At 46.5% G+C, this 23,103-nt stretch overlaps 1 protein-coding gene across 1 annotated transcript in view; it reads left to right on the top strand.

Annotated features, from left to right (window-relative positions):
- The window catches only part of HECTD1 (HECT domain E3 ubiquitin protein ligase 1), a 324,415-nt gene that overhangs the window by 24,207 nt on the left and 277,105 nt on the right, over positions 1 to 23,103 (top strand). Inside the window, 1 exon segment of the mRNA XM_030215386.1 lies at positions 12,992 to 13,226. Coding sequence (XP_030071246.1) covers positions 12,992 to 13,226 — 235 coding nt within the window.

The following is a 23,103-nucleotide window of genomic DNA, read 5'->3' as shown; positions in this document are numbered from 1 at the left end:
ATTCGGGTTCCTCTTACCCACATGCATCACTTTGCACTTGTCAACATTGAACTTCATCTGCCACTTGCACGCCCATTCTCCCAGTCTCGCAAGGTCCTCCTGTAATCGTTCACATTCCTCCTGCGACTTGACGACCCTGAATAATTTTGTGTCATCGGCGAATTTAATTACCTCACTAGTTATTCCCATCTCTAGGTCATTTATAAATACATTAAAAAGCAATGGACCCAGCACAGACCCCTGCGGGACCCCACTAACTACCCTCCTCCACTGAGAATACTGGCCACGCAATCCTACTCTCTGCTTCCTATCTTTCAACCAGTTCTTAATCCATAATAATACCCTACCTCCGATTCCATGACTCTGCAATTTCTTCAGGAGTCTTTCGTGCGGCACTTTGTCAAACGCCTTCTGAAAATCCAGATATACAATATCAACCGGCTCCCCATTGTCCACATGTTTGCTTACCCCCTCAAAAAAATGGATTAGATTGGTGAGGCAAGACTTCCCTTCACTAAATCCGTGCTGACTTTGTCTCATCAGTCCATGTTTTTGTATATGCTCTGCAATTTTATTCTTAATAATAGCCTCCACCATCTTGCCCGGCACCGACGTCAGACTCACCGGTCTATAATTTCCCGGATCTCCTCTGGAACCCTTCTTAAAAATCGGAGTAACATTGGCTACCCTCCAGTCTTCCGGTACTACACTCGATTTTAGGGACAGATTGCATATTTCTAACAGTAGCTCCGCAAGTTCATTTTTTAGTTCTATTAATACTCTGGGATGAATACCATCAGGTCCCGGTGATTTACTACTCTTCAGCTTGCTGAACTGACCCATTACATCCTCCAAGGTTACAGAGAATTTGTTTAGTTTCTCCGACTCCCCCGCTTCAAATATTCTTTCCGGCACCGGTGTCCCCCCCAAATCCTCCTCGGTGAAGACCGAAGCAAAGAATTCATTTAATTTCTCCGCTACGGCTTTGTCCTCCTTGATCGCCCCTTTAACACCATTTTTGTCCAGCGGCCCAACCGACTCTTTGGCCGGTTTCCTGCTTTTAATGTATCTAAAAAATTTTTTACTATGTATTTTTGCTTCCAACGCTAATTTCTTCTCAAAGTCTACCTGCTGAACTCAACAGAAAGAAAGAGAGAAAAAGGAAAACAAGAAAAATTGAGGGGTTGGGAGAAGGATACTTCCTATAGTGATGGAAATCAGGAAAGGCCAGCCAGAAAGCCAACACCTATTTTCGTCAAGTACCCTGATTGCATCAGCACAATCGGGGTATTGCATTCCACTAAACAAAGTAGCTATACTCTACCTACAGTTGCTTGTAAAAGGACCCCCAATTTTTTCTCCACTTATCTAAAGTTCTATTATGGTCTGCTCTCAACTGCTATTCTACATAAACCACAGTTTTGCAAACCATTTCTGGAGAGGTGAACTCCTTGCATACTTCAACACCTAGCTATGGTAAATCTAGCAGCATTCAGGCAGTGCTTAATAAACACTGCCTGGGACAGAGAAACATTTCCTATAGGTCTATTCAGAAGAAAGAATTTCAGATCTCAGGGTAACAAAAGGCCAAGCCATCTCTGAAGCCTAGATTGTATGGCTTTCCAAAAACTTCTAGACTTTTGATATGTCCACCATATGTGGCCCATCATGCCTCTGGCCCCATAGTTCCTCCAACAATATTTTTTTTATTTTCTTTTGATTTAATACTGCTTTTTAAAAATAAGACTTGTGTGTGTTCATACTCTTGTACTTTATGGCTTGTTTGTTTAGTCAACTTTTTTTTTCTTTGTTATTGGCAATGTTTTCTAAACTTGTTTGCTTCCTACATGACCTCAGTTTGTCACCATCTGATACTATAATACCCAGCTGAAGCTTCCCTAACCAGTTTTTCTGTGAAACGTAAGAGTAAATCTCAACATGTACAGACATAATCCACTCAAGGATAACTTCTGCTACATGTATGTGTTATAATGTAAAAACTGTAATGGAAGCTCAAAGGTATGATAGAGTCAGAATTTAAACAAACTTAGATCATCCTCAGACTGGCTTGGAAAGAATTCTCTCTCTCTGAACACTATGGATTTTGCTTTGTTTTTTAGTCAGCATACTAAAAATAGAAATTTTTGGTGCTAAAGTTGAGTCTATTTTAATATTTACTATTGTTTTATTGATGGCAAGTCAAAATGCATACATCGAGCATAATAAGTGGACAAAGGAACGACAACCAGCACATACAAATTAGATAAAGTGCTGATGTCCGTCATCAAAAGATTAACAAAGTTATTTGTCCCCTCCCCCTTTATTTAACTACCACCCAGCTCTATACCCCAAATGAAACCATACGTGCCCCCCGCCCCCCCCAATATAGTACAAATTGTCATCAGGAGAACAGACTCTTGTTTCCCCCAATGACCTATCAACACCAAGGAGAAGTCAAATAATCATTACAGATGTAATTTGTTTAACACAAAACTTTATGCTGCAGGAGGTAATAGGTTAATATAGTCCAGACAAAAGTGATTTCCTTCTCTTAAAGGAAAAGTTAGCACTTTGTTTTGGTCTTGGAGGGGTCAATTGCATACACTGATGCTGCTGGAACTCCAAAGGTGTGTCATGTCCCACCCAGGTTTCCAGAATACACTTTTTTTTCCCCACAATACATGCCTTATGGACAAACATTTGTTCCTTGTCATCAAGCAGATGAATCCATTACAAATGGGTTGTGTCCACCTACCAGCAGGGGGAGATAGAGAGCACTGAAAACCATAGTGCCTCTTGGTCAGCTAGCTCCATCTGCCTCTCAGTATTCTCTATCTCCCCAGCAGGGTTGGACGCAGTTTATTCAGCTCCTTCAGAAATCTGCATAGGGTGGCTCCTGTGCTTTTGCCAGTTGTAGCAGGGGTGTTGTGGCTGGTGGTGCCCACTTTAAAGGCACATAGGCCCTTTCCCTGCCTTACCCGGCCCCCGATGTGGATGCAGGCATATAGGTTTGCCCTATCCCTGCCTTTCCCACACTCTGGATGTAGGCACATTGGTTCGTCCTTTCCTCTGCCTTTCCCACTCTCCTGAACCTCCATAGTGCCTCTGTAGCTGTTGCCTCTAACTTTCCTCACAGTGTTAAAAAAAAAAAAAAAACCCTACACGCTTTTTAGCGCTGCAATTCTGAGGCTTCCTTCTGTCTGTGCAGCGTGACCAGAGCTCTGGGACTCGGTCTGGTGAGGTAAGAGAGTCTTGTAGCTCCGGGGAGGGCCCGCGATCGGGACGTTTTTTGGCACGAATCCGCCATTTTGAATTTTCCGCCGTTTTTGGCGATGGCTGCGGAGGTTGTTAAGCGCAGTTCACGTTGTGGCAAGCGCAGATCCGCAGCGAGGCTCTGTATATCGTGCTCTTCAGACGTCAGGGCCGGCACGAGCATGGCGAGCGATGTTTCTTACCGCTTGGTGGAGCTGGCAGCGGGCGCCATCTTGGATGCGCCGCATGGCTCAACCCCCACAGGTGCGGAGGGGTCTGAGGCCGGAGGGGAGCCTCGGATGGAGGCTACCAGAGGAGCTGCTTACCCCGGACTGGAACCGGGAGGCCAGGGTGAGCCTTTTCTCCCCTGAGTTTGTGTTGCTTTTACACAAAGCGTTCATGTTAAAAAGAGCTCTGCCGCAGATGTCTGACTCTGTGTTGATACCTGGTTCCCCTCCGGTGGAGACCTGCCCGGGATTGCCATCAGGCGTTTTTTTCCCCCAGACAGCTGGCCGCAAGACAAGCGCAGAAGGGTCAATTCCCCTTCAGAAAGTGGTGCACCCCCCCCCCCCGTGGTCGGGCTGTGGGGATTCTGAGGGGTCTGGCAGGCCTTCGTGGTCCGAAGAGCCAGAGAAAGGTGTAGGATTGCTACTGGATCCAGATGATCCCACTGTGGTTAGGATTTTCCATCGCGAGGAGCTGCCAGCGCTTATTTCTGATACCCTGCAGGCCCTCTCTATTGAAGATCCTGTGATGGGCGAAGCCTCCTCTGGTAATCCGAGGATGGCAAGTACTAAGAATCCTGCTCGAACCTTTCCTTTGCATGACACCATCCAAGAGCTTATTTTGGCTCAATGGGCTGACCCTGTGGGGCCTTTGAAAGATGCCAGGGCAGTGGGGCACTTATACCGTCTTAGTGAGGAGCACTTGGCACGCATGACCGTGCCTAAAGTGGATGCCCTAGTCACGGCTGTGACGAAAAAGACTACCCTCCCAGTAGAGGGAGGGGTCGCCGTGAAGGACATGCAGGACTGGCGTCTGGAATCAGCAATGAAGCGGTCCTTTGAGATTTCAGGCCTAGCCTTACGGGCATCTATGTGCAGTTGTTATGCTTCTCGAGCCTTCCTCACTTGTTTGCAACAGGCAGTGGAACAGCCCGGAGATGGAGCGGAGCCCCTTGCGGAGGTGGCACCGCGGTTGGAGTTGGCCTTGTCATTTTTGGCTGACGCCCTCTATGATCTGGTCAGAGCTTTGGCTAAACAGATGGCTGTGGCGGTGGCCGCTCGCCGCCTTCTATGGCTACGGCATTGGGCGGCTGACATGGTCTCTAAGCAAAGGTTGGTGAAGTTGCCCTTCCAGGGCCTTCTCCTATTTGGTGAGGAGTTGGAGAAAATTGTCAAGGGCCTGGGGGATGCTAAACCCCAGCACTTACCCGAGGATAGGCCGCGGCCTTCTTCCAAGGGTCAGGCGGTTCCTTTCTCTTCCAGACCTCGCTTCCGTGAAGCTCGAAGGTACCGCCTGGGGCGTTCTACTGGGTTTACGTCACGTGCCCGCTTTCAGCAGAGGAACTCCTTTTGCTCGGACAAACGTTCTCCAGCGGCCGGCTCAAAGCCTGGAGTTCATGGGTGACCCTCTCAGTGATGGTGCGCCGGCCCACTTCTTGATTCCTGCAGTTGGAGGACGTCTTTCCCTCTTTCTCGAGGAATGGGCCAAGATTACCTCAGATCAGTGGGCTTTGGACCTGATCAGAGATGGCTACAGATTAGAATTCAATGCCCCGGTGAGAGACGTGTTTGTGGAGTCCCGATGCGGCTCTGCCGTCAAACGGGCGGCGGTAGAGGAGACCTTGCAAGGCTTGTTGCACCTCGGGGGGCTACGGCCGTTACTCCATTTACTTAGTGGTGCAGCGAAAACCATACTCGACTTAAAGGAAGTCAACAAGTCACTGAGAGTGCGGCATTTTCGCATGGAAACCCTGCGCTCTGTCATTGCTGCGGTACAGCCAGGAGCGTTTCTCACGAATCTGGACCTGAAAGAAGCCTACTTGCACATTCCTATTTGTCCCCTGCACCAACGGTTTCTCCTGTTTGCGGTGGTGGGAAAACATTTCCAGTTTTGGGCCTTGCCTTTTGGCCTCGTCACAGCTCCCTGAACCTTTTCCAAGGTAATGGTGGTAGTAGCTGCCTTTCTCAGGCGAGAGGGTATCCGGGTTCACCCGTACCTCAATAAGTGGCTTATCAGAGCGGACTTGCAGAAGAGAGGAGTCATGTAACAGCCAGAGTGGTCTCAGTACTTCAATCTCTGGGCTGGGTCGTCAATATACCCAAAAGTCACCTGATCCCCTCTCAATCTCTGGAATATTTGGGGGTCCGTTTCGACACAGCCTCGGGGTTTGTCTTTCTACCTGAGCAAAGGCGGTGCAAGCTTCAGAACCAGGTCCGTCTGCTCCTGAGGATGCCTTGCCCGCGAGCTTGGGACCTTCGAAGTGGTGCCATGGGCGAGAGCGCACCTGAGACCCCTGCTTCAACGATGGTCTCCCATTTCTCAGGATTACCAGCGCAGACTCACATGGCTCCCTGCGGCCCGACTCAGTATGGAGTGGTGGCTCTCAGACAGCATGCTGCGGCGAGAATGCCGCTAGCGCTCCCTGATTGGTGCCTGGTGGTAACAGATGCCAGCCTGAAGGGCTGGGGAGCACATTGCCAGGGAAGGCATGCCCAGGATCTCTGGACATCCGAGGAGTCGGAGTGATCCATCAATCGCATGGAGTTAAAAGCGATATTCCAGGCGCTTCTGGCCTTTCACACGACCGTGGAGGGACTGGCTGTCAGAGTTCTGTCGGACAACACGACAGCAGTGGCCTATGTAAATCGACAAGGCAGCACTCAGTGTCAAACACTGGCCGCCGAGACCGCTCAGATATGCCACTGGGCCGAGCTACATCAGCAGTTTCTGTCAGCAGCTCACATTGCAGGTCAGAGCAACGTGCAAGCCGATTAAGCAGGCATCAAATCGACCCAGCAGAGTGGGAACTGGCAGACGAAGTATTCCTGCAGATCTGTGCCAAATAGGGGACGCCCGTAGTGGATCTTATGGTGTCAAGCGCAAATGCCAAAGTCCTGTGCTTTTACAGCAGACAGAGAGATCCTCGCTCGGCGGGGTTGGATGCCTTGGCTCAACCCTGGCCTCAGGGCCTCCTGTATGTGTTCCCTCCTTGGCCCTTGATAGGGCGAGTACTACTACTACTACTTAACATTTCTAGAGCGCTACTAGGGTTACGCAGCGCTGTACAATTTAACAGAGAGACAGTCCCTGCTCAAAGAGCTTACAATCTAATAGACAAGTGAACGGTCGGTCCGATAGGGGCAGTCAAATTGGGGCAGTTTGGATTCACTGAACGGTAAGGGTTAGGTGCCGAACGCAGCATTGAAGAGGTGGGCTTTAAGCAAAGACTTGAAGACGGGCAGGGAGGGGGCTTGGCGTAAGGGTTCAGGAAGGTTGTTCCAAGCATAGGGTGAGGCGAGGCAGAATGAGCGGAGCCTGGAGTTGGCGGTGGTGGAGAAGGGTACTGAGAGGAGGGATTTATCCTGTGAACAGAGGTTACGGGCGGGAACGTAAGGGGAGATGAGGGTAGAAAGATAGTGAGGGGCAGCAGAATGAGTGCATTTGTAGGTAAGAAGGAGAAGCTTGAATTGAATGCGGTATCTGATCGGAAGCCAGTGAAGTGACCTGAGGAGAGGGGTGATATGAGTATATCGGTTCTGGCGGAATATGAGACGTGCAGCAGAGTTCTGAACAGACTGAAGGGGGGATAGATGGCTAAGTGGGAGGCCGGTGAGGAGTAAGTTGCAGTAGTCCAGGCGAGAGGTAATGAGAGCGTGGACGAGAGTTCGGGTGGTGTGTTCAGAGAGGAAAGGGCGAATTTTGCTGATGTTAAAGAGGAAGAAGCGACAGGTCTTGGCTATCTGCTGGATATGCGCAGAGAAGGAGAGAGAGGAGTCAAAGATGACTCCGAGGTTGCGGGCAGATGAGACGGGGAGGATGAGGGTGTTATCAACTGAGATAGAAAGTGGAGGAAGAGGAGAAGTGGGTTTTGGTGGAAAGACGATAAGCTCGGTCTTGGACATGTTCAGTTTCAGGTGGCGGTTGGACATCCAGGCAGCAATGTCCTGCGGATTCGGCTTCATTGCCCCGGATTGGCCCAGGCGGCCATGGTATGCGGACCTCCGGTGGATGCTGGTAGAGGCTCCCCTTCCTTTGCCTCTGGTACCGAACCTGTTGTCACAGGGGCCGGTAACCATGGAGGACGCCTGCTGCTTTGGTCTTATTGCATGGCTATTGAGAGGGCGCAATTGAGAGACAAGGAGGCATATTTTCAAAGCATTTAGCCTTCCAAAGTTCCATAGGTTTCTATAGAACTTTGGAAGACTAAGTGCTTTGAAAATATGCCTCAAGGACTATTCCAACAAGGTCATCTCCACTCTCCTTCAGGCCCGCAAGCGTTCCACTTCCGTTGCCTGTGCTCGGATTTGGCGCCAGTTTGAGGCTTGGTGTGTTGCTAAAGCGATTACACCCATGCGGGCTTCTGTTTCGCCGATACTTGACTTTTTGCAGGATGGTTTACAAAAAGGCTTGGCCTATAATTCCCTGCATGTTCAAGTGGCAGCCTTAGCTGGCCTCTCCCTTGCTGCTTATCCGGATGTGGCACAGTTTCTTAAAGGGGTGCTTCGGCTCTGTCCTCCCGTGCGGTCTCCGTGTCCGGCCTGGAACCTGGGGTTAGTTTTAAAGGCCCTTCAGAGTTCGCCCTTCGAGCCATGTAGGTGAGCTTCGGAGAAGGATGTGACCCTAAAGATGGTCTTTTTGGTGGCCATTACATCGGCGAGATGGGTGTCTGAGCTCCAGGCGCTGTCCTGTCGAGACCCATTTCTGCAATTCTCAGAGTCCGGAGTTATGATACGTACGATGCCTTCCTTTCTGCCTAAGGTGGTTTCAGCGTTTCACCTAAACCAGCCTATTTTCCTGCCCTCCTTTTCTAGAGAGGAGTTTCCGGAATCTTTTGGGCAATTGCACCTTCTAGATGTGCGAAGGGCTCTGTTGCAATATCTGCGCATGTCAAATGCTTTCAGGACCTCTGATCACCTTTTTGTTTTGTTGTCAGGTCCTCGCAGAGGGTCTCCAGCGTCTAAAGCTACTCTGGCTCGTTGGCTCAAAGAACTATTTTTTCAGCATATCTGCTGTCTGGCCGGCCTTCGCCTGAAGCCTTTAAGGCTCGTTCCACAAGAGCGATTTCCTCTTCTTGGGCTGAAACTGGAGCACTCTCTCTTCGAGATATGCAGTGCAGCAACATGGGCGTCTAAGCTCTCATTTGCCCGACATTACAGGCTGGATGTGGCTGCCAGGAGGGATGCGCATTTTGGAGTACAAGTGCTGGCGCGTGGTGTGGCCTGTTCCCACCCTATCTAGGGATTGCTTTGATACATCCCATTCGTAATGGATTCATCTGCTTGATGACAAGGAAGGGAAAATTAGGTTCTTACCTTGGTAATTTTCTTTCCTTTAGTCATCGCAGATGAATCCATGAGCCCGCACTGATTGATTGATTAATGCTGTTTTGAGTTCAGTTTTTTCCTGTAGATATGTTCCCCCATTGGGAGAAGTTGGAAAACAGTGTTCAGGATTTCTGTTCTGTTACAGGAGGTTGAGTTCGTCCCTCCTTTGAATTACTGCTCCTGTTCTGGGGCGTTCGTTCGCTGTGAGCATTCATGTTATTCTACTTTGCGGTGTAGCACTGCTTTGGAAGCTTCAAATACTGAGAGGCAGATGGAGCTAGCTGGCCAAGAGGCACTATGGTTTTCAGTGCTCTCTATCTCCTCCTGCTGGTAAGGTGGACACAACCCATTCATAATGGATTCATCTGCTATGACTAAAGGAAAGAAAATTACCAAGGTAAGAACCTAATTGTCCCCTTCCACCTGCAGCCTAGAGCAGCGCATGGTCATTACCTGAAAGCACATGAGCCCTGGAGATCTCAGGACAGTGATATCCTATATATCCTATATATTGTCCATCCAGATTGCAGCCCCAAATGCAGGTTTTGTGACCTTGTCTGGGGCAAGGAGGTTTAATAAACTGGAGTGGAAGTGAGCATATCTAGTGCACTGAAAGCAAGGGGAAGCCAATTAGGACACTCTAGGTTTCCCCTTCCCAGCACAACCGTCATCCCCGTTCCCCAAAACAAAGCAAGCAAACCTATGAGCTATTGCATCTACATTTGTTTTTTTTTTTTTTTATTGCTGGTCCATCTGTAACAAGTCTAAAGCTGTTTCAATTGGATAGGCAGTGCCTTAAAAGACGGAGGACAAAAGGTTGTTGTTTTTTTTTTTTTTACTTATGGGAAACTTTCAAATAAATTAAAAATCTGTCCCATATCTATATAAATAATTCTCACCTCCAACGTTCTGAAGCTCACTTTGTGGCAGGGAAACACTGAAGCCCTGTACTGTTGGTAGGCTAGGCTGTGAGCACCACTCAGTGTCACTCATGGACCCGCCCTCAGCCACGCCCCATCTAGACATAATTCACAACCCCAACGTTCTAATGAAGCCTCCACAAGTCCCAACGTTCTAACTGCATGGTGGTGAAACCCAAATTTGCCCATGAGTGTTTGCCCCGCCCTTGCGTCAAACGTGATGACGTCGAGGGTGGATCAATGGCACTCAACCAATCGCATCGCTCCGCCCTCCATGTCATCATGTTTGACGCGAGGGCGTGGCAGACATCGATGTACACCACTACACGCCGCTCACCCACACCCACCCAAAGTCACCACCCCTTATCCCTACACCCCCCCCCCCAAGTTGACAACAATACCAGCCTCCACCCCCCACCCACATGTTGCCACCGCTCCACCCCCTCCCTAGAGTCGCACCACCCACTGCTCCACCCTCTGGCTCTGGTCCAGGCCCATCGCAACTGCCAAGCCCAGGCTGTCCACACTGTCACTGCTGCCGCCATCCTGCTGCTCCAACCGCTTTAACAGCAACTCTGCCACCGGGCCGTCCGCCATGCTGGGAGGAGCAAGACTGGGACCAGCCTGTTTTCTAACAAACACGTGTTCCGCTACCGGGGGACGTCATACTGGAGCAGGGCGCGGCGGGGGTGTTGTGACGTAAATCAACACGCGATGTCAGCTCGCAGCGGCCATGTCTGGTGCGGGTTCCGTGCACTAGCTAATCGCTGCCCCCCTGGCTAACGGACGGAGGGAAGGTCTTTCACGGATACTGAGAAGGATACAACAAAAGTTTATCAGCGTGAGGAACAAATGTGTTTTGGGTCTTAGCCAACCCGACAAAAAAATGTTTGAATAAGACACCTGCAGTAATGAAACCGAAAAAGTAGATGATGACAGGAAGCATGCATGGGACCTGACGTGATTGTAGATTATCAGCAGGGAACTTGCACAATGCAGACCACCTATCCTTCAGTCTAGGGGGGAGGAGGGGAGGAAAGAGGACAGGGGGACAGGAAAAAAGGAGGGGAGGGAAGACAGGGGGGAGGTGGAAGGAGGGCGAGAGACGGAGGGGGGGGGCTCCTGCCACACACTCTCACACACGCAGCCAGCCTCACTCTATGTCACACACACACACTCGCACATTCACTCTGTCTCTCTCTCTCTCTCACACTCTCTCAAGCATACACACTACGATGACAACCTTGCTAGCGCCCGTTTCATTGGTCTCAGAAACGGGCCTTCTTTACTAGTGTAGATATAAATATCATGAAATCACAATTGAATATCACAAAAACAGCTTAAAAAATTATTATAGCTGGTAGAAACAGAAATTTTAAACTCTGTATTTTGTGCTCATTTTTCTACACTAAAAACTAAATATACTGTATACAATACAGATGACCACATTTCAGTGAGGATATCCTGTTTCCTGATGGGCTCATCTTAAATGTTGTAATCTGCCTTGGGAAGCCTGATGTTGTAAAGACGATGGAATATATTGAAATTAAATGGAAGTAGAATTAAACTCTCCTTTCAATGGGGCACATGAAATCACATCTTCATCTGTTTTGTAGAAGTTTACCTTTTAGATACGCAAATGGATTATTCTGTTTGAGCATGTTTAGGGACAAGTGGTTTATAAGTCAAAATAATAAAAATATTTTCTGTCAAACAAATCTCTCATTTTTTGAAACATAACTAAATGGGCTATAAGACCCTAATGCAGTCCATTGGTTTTCTTATATTTTGTTCTTGTGATGGCTTATACTGTGCCAAAACTGGAAATACAGTGAGACAGAATAATAAAATTCAGTAACATCCAAAACTTATTTTTTGTGTGTTAATCATCTTTATTAAAAGCAAAACATGTTGGTTGATAAGCTTCATACAGAATAAGAAAAAAAAATAGTAAACCGTCCAACATGACACAATAAAAACATTTACAGGGAACATACCCCAAGAATCTTTCCCCTCCCATACTCCCCTCCCTCCCCATAATCCCACCTGACTGTTTCCACCTGCCAAAATAACACAACAGATGTACAGATCAGTAGGACTCAAAGCATTTCATAACAAGCACCGCCTCCACTGTATGCAAATCTCTTTCATGAATATTCATTGTCAATATCTTGACAAACCTGACTGGCTTGGATAACTCCAGGACCAGGTTATCCTAACTACCATAAGAGGCAGACACGGTCGTATAATTAACAACATAATTTTATTTGTATTTGGGTAATTGAGAAAATGCTATTAAAAATTATATTACAAAGCATGAAGTTGACTTGGTTAACTTCTGCTGTATATCAACCAGTAGTAAATAATAGTAATTAACAATATTAAGTGCATTTTTATAATATACCACTTCATTCTTGAAAACAGAAGGAGCATGTTCCCACAAACCATCTTTCTCTTTTGATCTAGGCACATGTTAAATGTGGAAGATGAATGTCAAAAATAAATAGAAACCCTGAATGTTGAGCACCTGATTCTCATAACATGATGTCTGTTTTAGTGACCCATTCCCAGGAGAAAAAAAAAATCTCTGCATGAATATAATGCGCTAGGGTGTCCCTGTAACCAGCCCCTCCAACTAACCACTGATTAAGATTTATAACAAATTACTACTCTACCTATAAAAAGTTATTCTGTTATTATACTTACTCTGTGTACATCTGTATGCTGCACAAACTGGCATATTTGAAAACATAAGTGAGATTAAATAAAAACTCTACCTACAATAAAGAACGACAAGGTGGATGCAACAGATCATAGGTTTGCTTTCTTTGTTTTGAGTGAACGGGGATGACAGCTGCACTGGGAAGGGGAAACTTAGATTGACCTATTTGTTTCAGTGTTCTGATGTCACTTCATGTCCTGTCTATTAAACCTCCTTGGTCTGAGGGAGTGTGATCCACCATTGGGAAGCTCTGGTGAATATTTGACATCCGAGTTTTGGAGCTAACATTTGCATTGGCTTATTTACTTCCCTCCTTTGCTACCTTTCACCTGCAAGTTCATGATACAGCTGTTAACTTAAGTCATAAAAGCCCTAGTCAGGAGGGCAAAACTATAGTAAGTTGCCATTCAGTTTGGAGCTTTATAGTTGTATAGTTGTTTGTGTTTCTTGTTTCACGTAACATCCTCACTGTAACAAAATTTTCATGTAAGCCTACTATTTAAAAAAAAAAGGTTTTGTCTAGTGATGGTGTCTTTCTTCTTTTGCAGATGTCCCCCACGAACTTTCTTACCAGCTCTCTGTAAGATATTTTTGGATGAGAGTGCCCCAGACAATGTGTTGGAGGTGACTGCTCGTGCCATAACGTATTACCTGGATGTATCAGCAGAGTGTACCCGGAGAATTGTGGGAGTGGATGGTGCCATTAAAGCACTGTGTAACCGACTGGTGGTGGTTGAACTTAACAACAGAACCAGCAGAGACTTAGCTGAGCAATGTGTGAAAGTAGGTGTTGCTAGAAATGCAGACATTTATAGATGTAGCCATGTTACTGTGTTGAATTTCTTATGAAGATCAATTGAAGCAGATTTGGCTACAGTTGTATAGGAGAATATAGTTGAAATTGTCATTTCTGTTTTGATGGTGTCGGGTTACATCATGGAAGTGATGTTTTTGGGATCCTTAGGTCAGGTGAGTTCTTTTTTTATTTATTTTTATTTTTTTATTTATAACCATTTAAATTTTTACAAGCGATAAAACAACTTGCTGAAAATACAGAGAAAGTAATATGTAGGAATTATTTCAGTCAGGTAATTCTATTCTCTTCCTTAGACCACTAAATAGGGAGAGTGAAACAAGATAAGGAGATCAATTAAACAGTAAACAGAAAAAAACCCCCGTGGTATTAACCTGATTATCCCCAGATATTACTCATCTAATTCATTATTCCACATTGATCATCTGGTTGGTTTCTTCAAGGCCAATACGGAGTTCATTGAAAACATACTTATTGTCAAACTTTGGATCCAGGAGGAAAAACCCACTGCCCAAGTATGGAGGGCATACATGATATCGTTGAGTGCCCTGGAACGCAGGGCAGTACAAGACTTAGCCACTCCAAAGGGCGAGAAGTATCTCCAATGTTGGTTACCATTCCTGGACACCTTGACACCTAAAGCGCGTAGTAGAGTGCTTAATGGATAAATGGATAAATACTGTAACAACATATAGCAACCTGGCGAAGGGGGAAATGGGGGGGAAAGGGGGGGTTTGGGAGGGGGGGTAAAAAGAAAAAATGTAATGATGATATTTAGAATCTGTTAAGACTATAACACCAAGTGGCATGGTAAACTACTGTTTTAAATCATTTTGAATGTAAGGATTTATTGTAAAGTTTCTATCATCAATAAAATATAACTTAAAAAAAAAAAAAAAACATACTTATTGTCCAATATTAGTTAGAAATAATACATCTGATTACATTCTTTCTCTTTTAAAAACCTGAAGTTATTTAACAATATATATACTTAAGTCTCTAATTCAAATCCCACTGATTAAAGTAATCCCAATTTTCACAGGCTTCACTCCTTTTAAAGTAATAATTTGAGGAAATATTTGGTCAGGTGAGTTCTTTTGTGCAATCCTAGATGACTTAAAGGCAGCACTTGTATAGCCCTATGTAAATGTTCACAGCAGGTATGCTTACTTTAAAATGATCAGTAACTAATTTCTATATGCCTGATCTATTGAAAGACAAGGTGGTTTTGGTAAGAACCAATGAGTTTACATTATCAGCTTAATGTAAATTTTTAAAAAAGAAGCTGGCGTGCTACATGAGATAAGATGCAAATGCATACTAGATGAAATTGCACCCTTACGAACAAAAACCTCACGTAAGCATAACTCAATACCATGGTTCAACGATGAACTGAAAAAGCTAAAAACACAATCCGTGAAAAACTACACTGGCTCCCAATCAAAGAGCGCATTGCCTTCAAAATCTGCACTATGGTTCACAAAATTATCTACGGCAAAGCCCTGGGATACATGACAGACCTGATCGACCTACCAACTAGAAACACATCTGGATCAACATGAGCGTACCTAAATCTGCACTACCCAAGCTGCAAAGGACTCAAATACAAATCCACCTACGCATCCAATTTCTTCTACATAAGCACACAACTGTGGAACACATTACCAAAAGCCTTGAAAACTATGTACGACCACATAAACTTCCGGAAATCACTAAAAACTAACCTGTTTAAAAAGGCATACCCTACCAACCCAACATAAATGACAATTTCTACAACACACTAATACTAAAATACGTAAAGGACATACTACTACTACTACTACTATTTAACATTTCTAAAGCGCTACTAGGGTTACGCAGCGCTGCACAATTTAACATAGAAGGACAGTCCTTCTCAAAGAGCTTACAATCTAATGGACAAATGTATAGTCAGTCAAGTAGGGGCAGTCTAGATTTCTTGAGAGACATAACACAACACAGGAAAGACAAGCAGGAGCCATCTTGGAAGCTGGCAAAGAACTGGTGGCAGCCATCTTGGAAACTGGCCAGGCAGAGAGGCATAGCCCACACAGGTGAGATCTAGTGAGATAATCAGCGCAGAGACTAGAGACAAGACTAACACAAACACAGACAGAAGCCAGCAGAGCTGCTGACCCCCAGAAAGAAGGTAAGGCTGAGGGTGGTCACGGCCACAGACGTGACAGATACCTAGGGATTGGGACACGCAATTGGATTTTCTTTCCAATCAGGATCAGGAAATGCCCCTTTTAGAGGAGGAAGAGGACTTAGCGGAGCATTCTTGGGAAGATCCTTCCTCTTTAGATTCAGACACTCTGCCTTTGTCACAGGGGGAGGATCCCGCTGTGGCTAGAGTGTTCCATTGGGAGGACTTTCAGGATCTCATTTCTATGGTATCCTCTGCTTTGCATTTTGAGGATCCTCTCCCTGTCACTGAGGTGCGAAAGGTTGATATCTTAGGGGATCCAGAGTTTCCACTAAAACTTTCCCGATGCATCAGGATATTTTGGAGGTTATTAAAGCGCACTGGGAGGTCGCGGATGCGGCTTTTCGTCCATCTAAATCTATGAATCGCCTTTACCCTGTCCCAGAGGCTGATAGAGCTCTGCTTAAACTTCCCGTGGTAGATGCCGTGGTTTCGGCTGTTACTAAGCGAAACACGGTTCCGGTAGATGGAGGGACGGCGCTTTGGGATGCTCAGGACAGGAGACTTTGACACTCTTCTAAAGGATAGTTTTGATGTTTCTTCTCTGGCTGTACAGGCGGCCATTTGTGGTTCTCTGGTGGCCAGAGCTTGTTTTCGTTGGGCGGAAAGAGTTTTGGATCGCTCTTCCGATGATCTAGGAGCGATTGATGTAGAAGTGGCTAAGATTGAGACGGGCTCTGCGTTTTTAGCCGATGCTCTGTATGATCTGTTGAGGGTTTCTTCTAGTCCTTGGCCTTGGGGGTCGCAGCTCATCGCTCTCTTTGGTTGAAGGGCTGGTCGGCAGATGCGGCCTCCAAGTCTAAATTAAGTAAATTTCCCTTTAGTGGTTCCTTTTTGTTTGGAGAAGAATTGGACAAATTGGTTCATTACCAAGGAGATTCTAAGGTTCCTCGTCTTCCGGAGGATAGGCCTTGGCAGTCTAGTCGCGGAGCTCAGTTTGGTCGTGGTCACATGCGCTCTTTCCATAGATTTCAATCTGATAGGGGTCCTCAGACTCAGAGATCTCGGTTTTTCAACAGGACTCAATCCTTTCGCTGTTACCGCAGAGGAGGCAGGCTCTCAGGCACGACTTTTTGCTCCCCATCGCGTGCTTCCTAATGAAGGTGCGAGGGGCTCTCCTCTGATTCCCGTAGGAGCTCGACTGGCTCAGTTCTATCAGAGGTGGGCTCAAATTACTTCGGATCAATGGGTCTTGGAAGTTATTCAAGATGGTTATGCCTTAGAATTCGCAAGGCCTATTTCAGACGCCTTTCTGGAGTCTCCCTGTCGCGCTCGTCTCAAAGCGGAGGCGATTTGGGAGACACTACAGAGGCTCTTGGATCTTCAAGCCATTTGTCCTGTCCCTCTGGCGGAGCACAAGCGGGGTCGCTATTCCATTTATTTTGTGGTCCCAAAAAAAGAGGATTCCTTTCGTCCTATTCTAGACCTCAAAGCTGTCAACCGGGCTCTCAAAGTCACAAGCTTTCGTATGGAGACCCTTCAGTCCGTAATAGTGGCAGTGCGCAAAGGGGAATATCTAACGGCATTAGATTTTACAGAAGCGTATTTACATATTCCTATTCGCCCTGCTCACCACAAGTTCTTGCGATTTGCGGTTCTAGGCAGACATTAGCAGTTTTGAGCTTTGCCTTTCGGTCTCGCTACGGCACCATGCAATTTACCAAGGTTATGGTTGTGGTGGCAGCGGCTCTCCGGAAAGAGGGGATCCTCGTCCACCCTTACCTTGGCGACTGGTTGATAAGGGCGAAGTCTTATCGAGAAAGTTGTCAACTCACGGAGCAAGTGGTAGCGTTCTTGCAGTCCCTAGGTTGGGTGGTGAATCTAGCCAAGAGCCGTTTGGTTCCCTCTCAGTCTCTCGAGTATCTGGGGGTCATCTTCGATACTGCGAGGGGTCGAGTTTTTCTTCCGCAGGGCAGGATTCTAAACCTCCGGTCTCAGATACTGAATTTGATGCATCACAAGGTACTTTGTGCTCGGGATTATCTTCAGGTTCTCGGGTCCATGGCAGCCACGATAGAGGTAGTGCCCTGGGCCAGGGCTCACATGAAGTCTCTTCAGTGGTCTCTTCTGTCCCGGTGGTCTGCTCAAACGGATTCTCTTCTGAAGAAGTTGTCTCTGCGCAACTGGGAACGCATCTCTCTCTTTTGGTGGCTACGGATGAAGAATCTCACTGTAGGGATGCCATTGGAGTCTCCTCGGTGGATACTATTGACGACAGGTGGCAGTCTCCAAGGCTGGGGAGCTCATTGCCTAGACAAGTGGACCCAGGGTCTCTGGTTTCCGCTAGAAGCAGCTCAATCCATCAACTTCTTAGAGACCAGAGCGATTCGGTTAGCTCTGCAGCACTTCAGTTCTCTCCTGGTGGGCAAAGCGGTGCGAGTTCTCTCGGACAACGCCTTGGCAGTGGCCTACATCAACCACAATGGAGGAACGAAGTGCCGTCTGCTGTGTCGAGAAGCGGAAAGTCTCCTCGCGTAGGCGGAGATTCACCTCACGGCCATATCAGCCTCGCATGTAGCAGGAGTCGACAACGTTCAAGCAGACTTTCTCAGTCGCCACACACTCGATCCCGGGGAATGGGCTCTCAGCGATCGGGCGTTTCAGTTGATAGTAGACCACTGGGGTCCTCCAGTGTTAGATCTTTTCGCCTCCAGTCTCAACTCCAAAGCTCCTTGCTTCTTCAGTCACTGAAGAGATGCAAGAGCGGTAGGGGTCGACGCCCTCTTGCAGCAGTGGCCCTCCGGCCTTCTTTACGCGTTTCCTCCATGGCCACTAATAGGTCGTTTCCTACAGAGGATCGAGGAGCACGGGGGGCCAGTAGTGTTGGTGGCACCAGACTGGCCTCGGCGTCCTTGGTATGCGGATCTGCAACATCTAACAGTGACGTCTCCTCTTCGTCTTCCGGTGCACAAGGCCTTGCTGGTACAAGGGCCAGTTCCTCATCCAGACCCGGCTCGATTTTGTCTTACGGCTTGGCTCTTGAGCGGGCCCGTTTAGCTAAGAGGGGATTCTCAGCTCCAGTAATTACCACCATGCTTCGGTCTCGTCGTCGCTCCACCTCTCTGAGCTATATTCGCACCTGGAGAATTTTTGAGGCTTGGTGTGCGGATGCTGGCATTGCACCTTTTCGGGCGTCCGTGGCTCAGATGTTAGATTTTCTGCAACGAGGCTTTGATAAAGGGTTGTCGCTTTCTTCACTTAGAGTGCAGACGGCATCTCTTTCCTGTTTCAGAGGTAGGATTCGGGGCAAGTCTTTGGCTAGTATTCCCAATGTGGCCCATTTTTTGAAGGGGGTTAGTCTTCGTCCTCCGGTCAGACCAATTTTTCCATCTTGGGACCTTAATCTGGTTCTTTCGGCTCTAACAAAGCCTCCTTTTGAGCCATTACAAGAATGTTCTTTGAAGGATTTGATGCTTAAGACAGTGTTTTTGGTGGCTATTGCGTCAGCTAGGAGAGTCTCGGAGTTGCAAGCTTTTTCCTGTAGATCTCCATTTCTGGAATTTTCTAAAGAGCGAGTAGTCCTTTGGCAGGTGCCTTCTTTTTTGCCTAAGGTTATGTCTCGTTTTCATATGTCCCAGTCGTTTTTTCTCCCTGTTCTGGGATCGGCCTCAGGAACACAGGAGCAGCAGAAGTTGCGTACTCTGGATGTTGAGAGTTCTTAAACGATATCTCGCAGCTACTGACGACTTCCGTCGCTTGGACCGTCTTTTTCTTCTTTTTGCTGGTCACCGGAAGGGCTTGTCAGCTTCTAAGCCCACGTCTCGGTGCTATCTTTCAGTTGAGATTCAACATTACCGTGTACAGACATTCAACTGTCGTCTACAGAGCTGTTCTGCAAGTTAGACAGTTAAAGGAATTACATAAAGTTCTTCAAGTTAATTAGTTATACAATGCGTTATGTTATGCAAGTTGAACAGTTTGGAGAAATACATATCTCTACGTTATGCAAGTTGAACAGTTTAAACAAATACATAAATCTGTACATAATTGGCCATACCTCAGCTCTGAAGCAAGTTGTTGGTGAGCCCAGTGTCACGGCTAAGCCGTAGTTTAAGCATGTTTCTCTTGTGCTTCCTGGCTGCTAGGATTCCTCACGGCACAGAATATGGGTCCTTCTTTTCCTTTCTGCTTTGCTAGTCAAATACTGAGGCTAGGGTCACATGACCAGGGCTCTTATTGACTCTCTAGAGTCAGAGTTTGTTCTCAGTCTCCACCTGTTGGTAGGCGTGCACAACCCATCAGTCCAATCCTGGGCCGGTCTGGAGGGATTAAAGGAAAGCAAATTAGCAGGTAAGGCCTAATTTCTCCTTAAAAAAAAAAAAAAAAAAAGGTGTTTTTCTGTTTTGAAAATGGCTATATTCCCCACTTGAATTTTGGACTTCTTGACTTAGTCATATCGAAAATGCCCCTTTCTGTGTTCTTGAGCTACCCACTTCATCCTGCATTGCCACAGGTAGAAACTTAGGTTATAAATAGGGTTTATGTTCTTAAATGCTTTTTGAATTCTAAATTTAGGTTTGTATTTTCCAATGAATTTAGAGTTCTGTGAGGGTCCAAAAGGTTGATGTGTTTGTACCACAGATACCATTGCTGGGTACCTTTGCTGGTATAATCAAGTGCGTGTGTTTTGTATCATTCAGAAGTTATTTGTGCAGAAAAGTCACAAAAGCAGAGTGGAATGTGTATGGATAGTGGTGTTTTTCCAGCATTTATCGAACAGACACTGCCTGATTAAGGTGTTTTTTTTGTTTGTTTTGTTTTTTTGCATTGATCTGTTAAAACCTAAAATCCCTAGTTATAAAGCATCTGGGGCAACAAAACGCCTTCTGTATCTGAAATGTATTTTGGCGTGGTGCATAATTTCAAAAAATTCCAATCCAAAAATCTATAAATGGTTTCCCTTGTGAACCAGCCTTACCCCATGCTTATAATGTTATGATAAAGTTTTATGAATTTTTGTTCTTCCTTGGTATATCTGAAATCCTTGCATGATGTCAGTTTAATTTGTCATGGTACCCAAGATTTGTTGAGCCCTTCATCATGGGTTTGCTATTCTGTTTTGTCTCTGAAAGAAAAAATGATTGTATTAGTCAGACAAAACAGATACTTGTATCTCTTCAAAGTTAGTGATGTGAAAGTGTATTTATCCCTTTCCTGGTTTCCCCTGTTACTGCATATATGTCAAACTGAATGGTTTCTGATCTTTAAACAAAATGCAATATTAGACAAAGGGAATCTGAGTAAACACAAAGCACACTTTTTAAATTATGACTTCATGTATTTAAGGAACAAAGTTATCCAACATCCGTATCGCCAGTGTGAAAAAGTAACTGTTCTCTAAACTTAGTAAGTGGTTACACCATCTTTAAGCAGCAATAATTGCAGCCAAACACTTCCCATAATTTGATACCAGTCTCTTGCATTGCTGTTAAGTAATCTCTTAGCCCACTCTTCTTTGCAGAATCTTTTTAGTTCAGATACATTGGTTTTTGTGCATGAAGTGCTCCTTTCAGGTCCTGCTACAGCATCTCTATTGAGTTCAAGTCAGGACGTTGATTAGGTGAGTCTAAAACCTTTTCTACTCAGTCATTCAGATAATAGCCTTGCTTTTGTGTTTTGGAAGATGGTCCTGCATAACCCAATTAAGCTTCAGCTTTATCTTGCAGACAGATGGCTGCACATTTTTCTTAAGAATTTTCTGGTTCAGTGCTAATTCAGCATACTACCTGTTGTCTGGTCTTAACATTATATTCACCCAGTTGACATTGGGAATTGGAAGGCACCTGTCAATTATCTATTCCAGTTCTGAAAAAAATTCATTTTGAAGAAACTTGTAAAAGACTTTTTCAATTGCTGGCCCATTTTTGTGGAATCAGCTGCCTGTACATATTAGTACAACCACTGACACAGCTGTATAAAAAGAAAATATTGAAGAGTGCACTATTTTCGATGGCATTTTTGAATATAGTATAACAATTTAAGTATTTAGAGTTTAGATTTGTCAGTACCAGCAGGAGTAGTATTTTGTTTTGTGCGTTATCTGATTTTTATTGTTTTTTTATTTTTTTGTATTTTATTTTAAACTAGTAAAAAAGGCCCATTTTTGTCACAAATGAAACAGGCGCTAGCAAGGTTTTTCTCGGAGTGTGAATGTGCGAGTGTGTGTGTGTGACAGAGAGTGAGACTGGGTGAAGTGTGTCTGTGAGAGAGTGTGTGTGTGTGTGTGAGAATGAGAGTGTGTGCCAGGGCCCCCCCCCTCCCTTCCCTCCCCCTTCTTTCCCTTCCCTTCCCTCCCCTCCCCCCTTCTTTCCCTTCCCTTTCCTTCCCTCCCAGTTCCAGGCTCGTTCCAGGCTCGTCCCCTCCCTCCCTCTGACTTTCAGGGTCGTCCCCCCCTCCCCTCTCCTTCCCTCTGACTTTCAGGGTCCCTCCCCCCTCCCTCCCTCCTTCCCTCTGACTTTCAGGGTTCCTTCATCCCCTCCCTCCCTTCAGGGTCCCTCCCTCCGACTTTCAGGCTCCCTTCTTCCCCTCCCTCCGAGTTTCAAGTTCCCTCCCTCCCGAGGAGTCGTTGCGGCTGCCCACACACTCTCCCATGGGGCCCGGAGGGGCAGCCGCGACCGTCGCCTGCTTTCCTCCTCTTTCGTGCCGCTCCGACTCCTGAGGTGCGCTGCTCCGACTCCTGAGGTCCACCCCAGGCACAGCAGCAGGCTCTCCGTGGCTCTGCCCCCTATGCTGAAGCCCAAGGACGACTCCGACCTTTCTTTCCGTGCCATTGGTCGGGACGCTGTCTGCTACTTTGCTCCTCAATGCTTCTGTTTCTTTCAAGCTCTGCCTTCACCCCTGTGCCTGCCCCTTTCGCCCCTCCTCCGGCTCTGGCGTTCTACGTGACGTCAGCTTGATCTACGGAGCCTAGCAGACCAACTGCGAAGAAAGCCATGGGCACAGGCAGCAAGATAGAATGTTGGAGGTGAGAATTATTATATAGGATTATATATATATAAATGATGTGACCCGCCTAGGTATAGGTGAAATATAAATTAAACCTTTACTCAGTGGTATACCCAGGGTGGGGCAGTGAGGGCAGGCCATTCTGGGTGCAGGCAATAAGGTGATGCATTGTCTACCTGACCACCACCTTCCCACCCACTAAGGGTGTATCACCTCTTTCTATTCCCCCCCCCCCCCCCCCCCACCTGCAAGTTTGCATGTCTTTTTTTGTTTGTTTGTTTTTGTTTTGTTACATTTGTACCCCGCGCTTTCCCACTCATGGCAGGCTCAATGCGGCTTACATGGGGCAATGAAGGGTTAAGTGACTTGCCCAGAGTCACAAGGAGCTGCCTGTGCCTGAAGTGGGAATCGAACTCAGTTCCTCAGTTCCCCAGGACCAAAGTCCACCACCCTAACCACTAGGCCACTCCTCCACTCCACTTTCTCTTTCAGCCCCCCCCCCCCCCTTCAATTCTTCGGTTCGCAGTAGCAATAACATGCTGCCCGGGCTAGTGCTGGAAGCCTTCCCTCTGACGCAATCTTATGTTTACACGTGGGCATAGTGCGGCAGAGAGAAGGCTTCTGGCATTGGCTTGGGCATTGTGCTATTACTATTGCAGTTGTGAAGAGCTGAGATG

The sequence above is a fragment of the Microcaecilia unicolor genome, chromosome 9 (genome assembly GCF_901765095.1).
Source record: "Microcaecilia unicolor chromosome 9, aMicUni1.1, whole genome shotgun sequence".
In the NCBI taxonomy this organism is placed as follows: domain Eukaryota; kingdom Metazoa; phylum Chordata; class Amphibia; order Gymnophiona; family Siphonopidae; genus Microcaecilia; species Microcaecilia unicolor.
The sequence above is the reverse complement of the archived record's forward strand: the minus strand, read 5'-3'. Positions and strand labels throughout refer to the sequence as shown.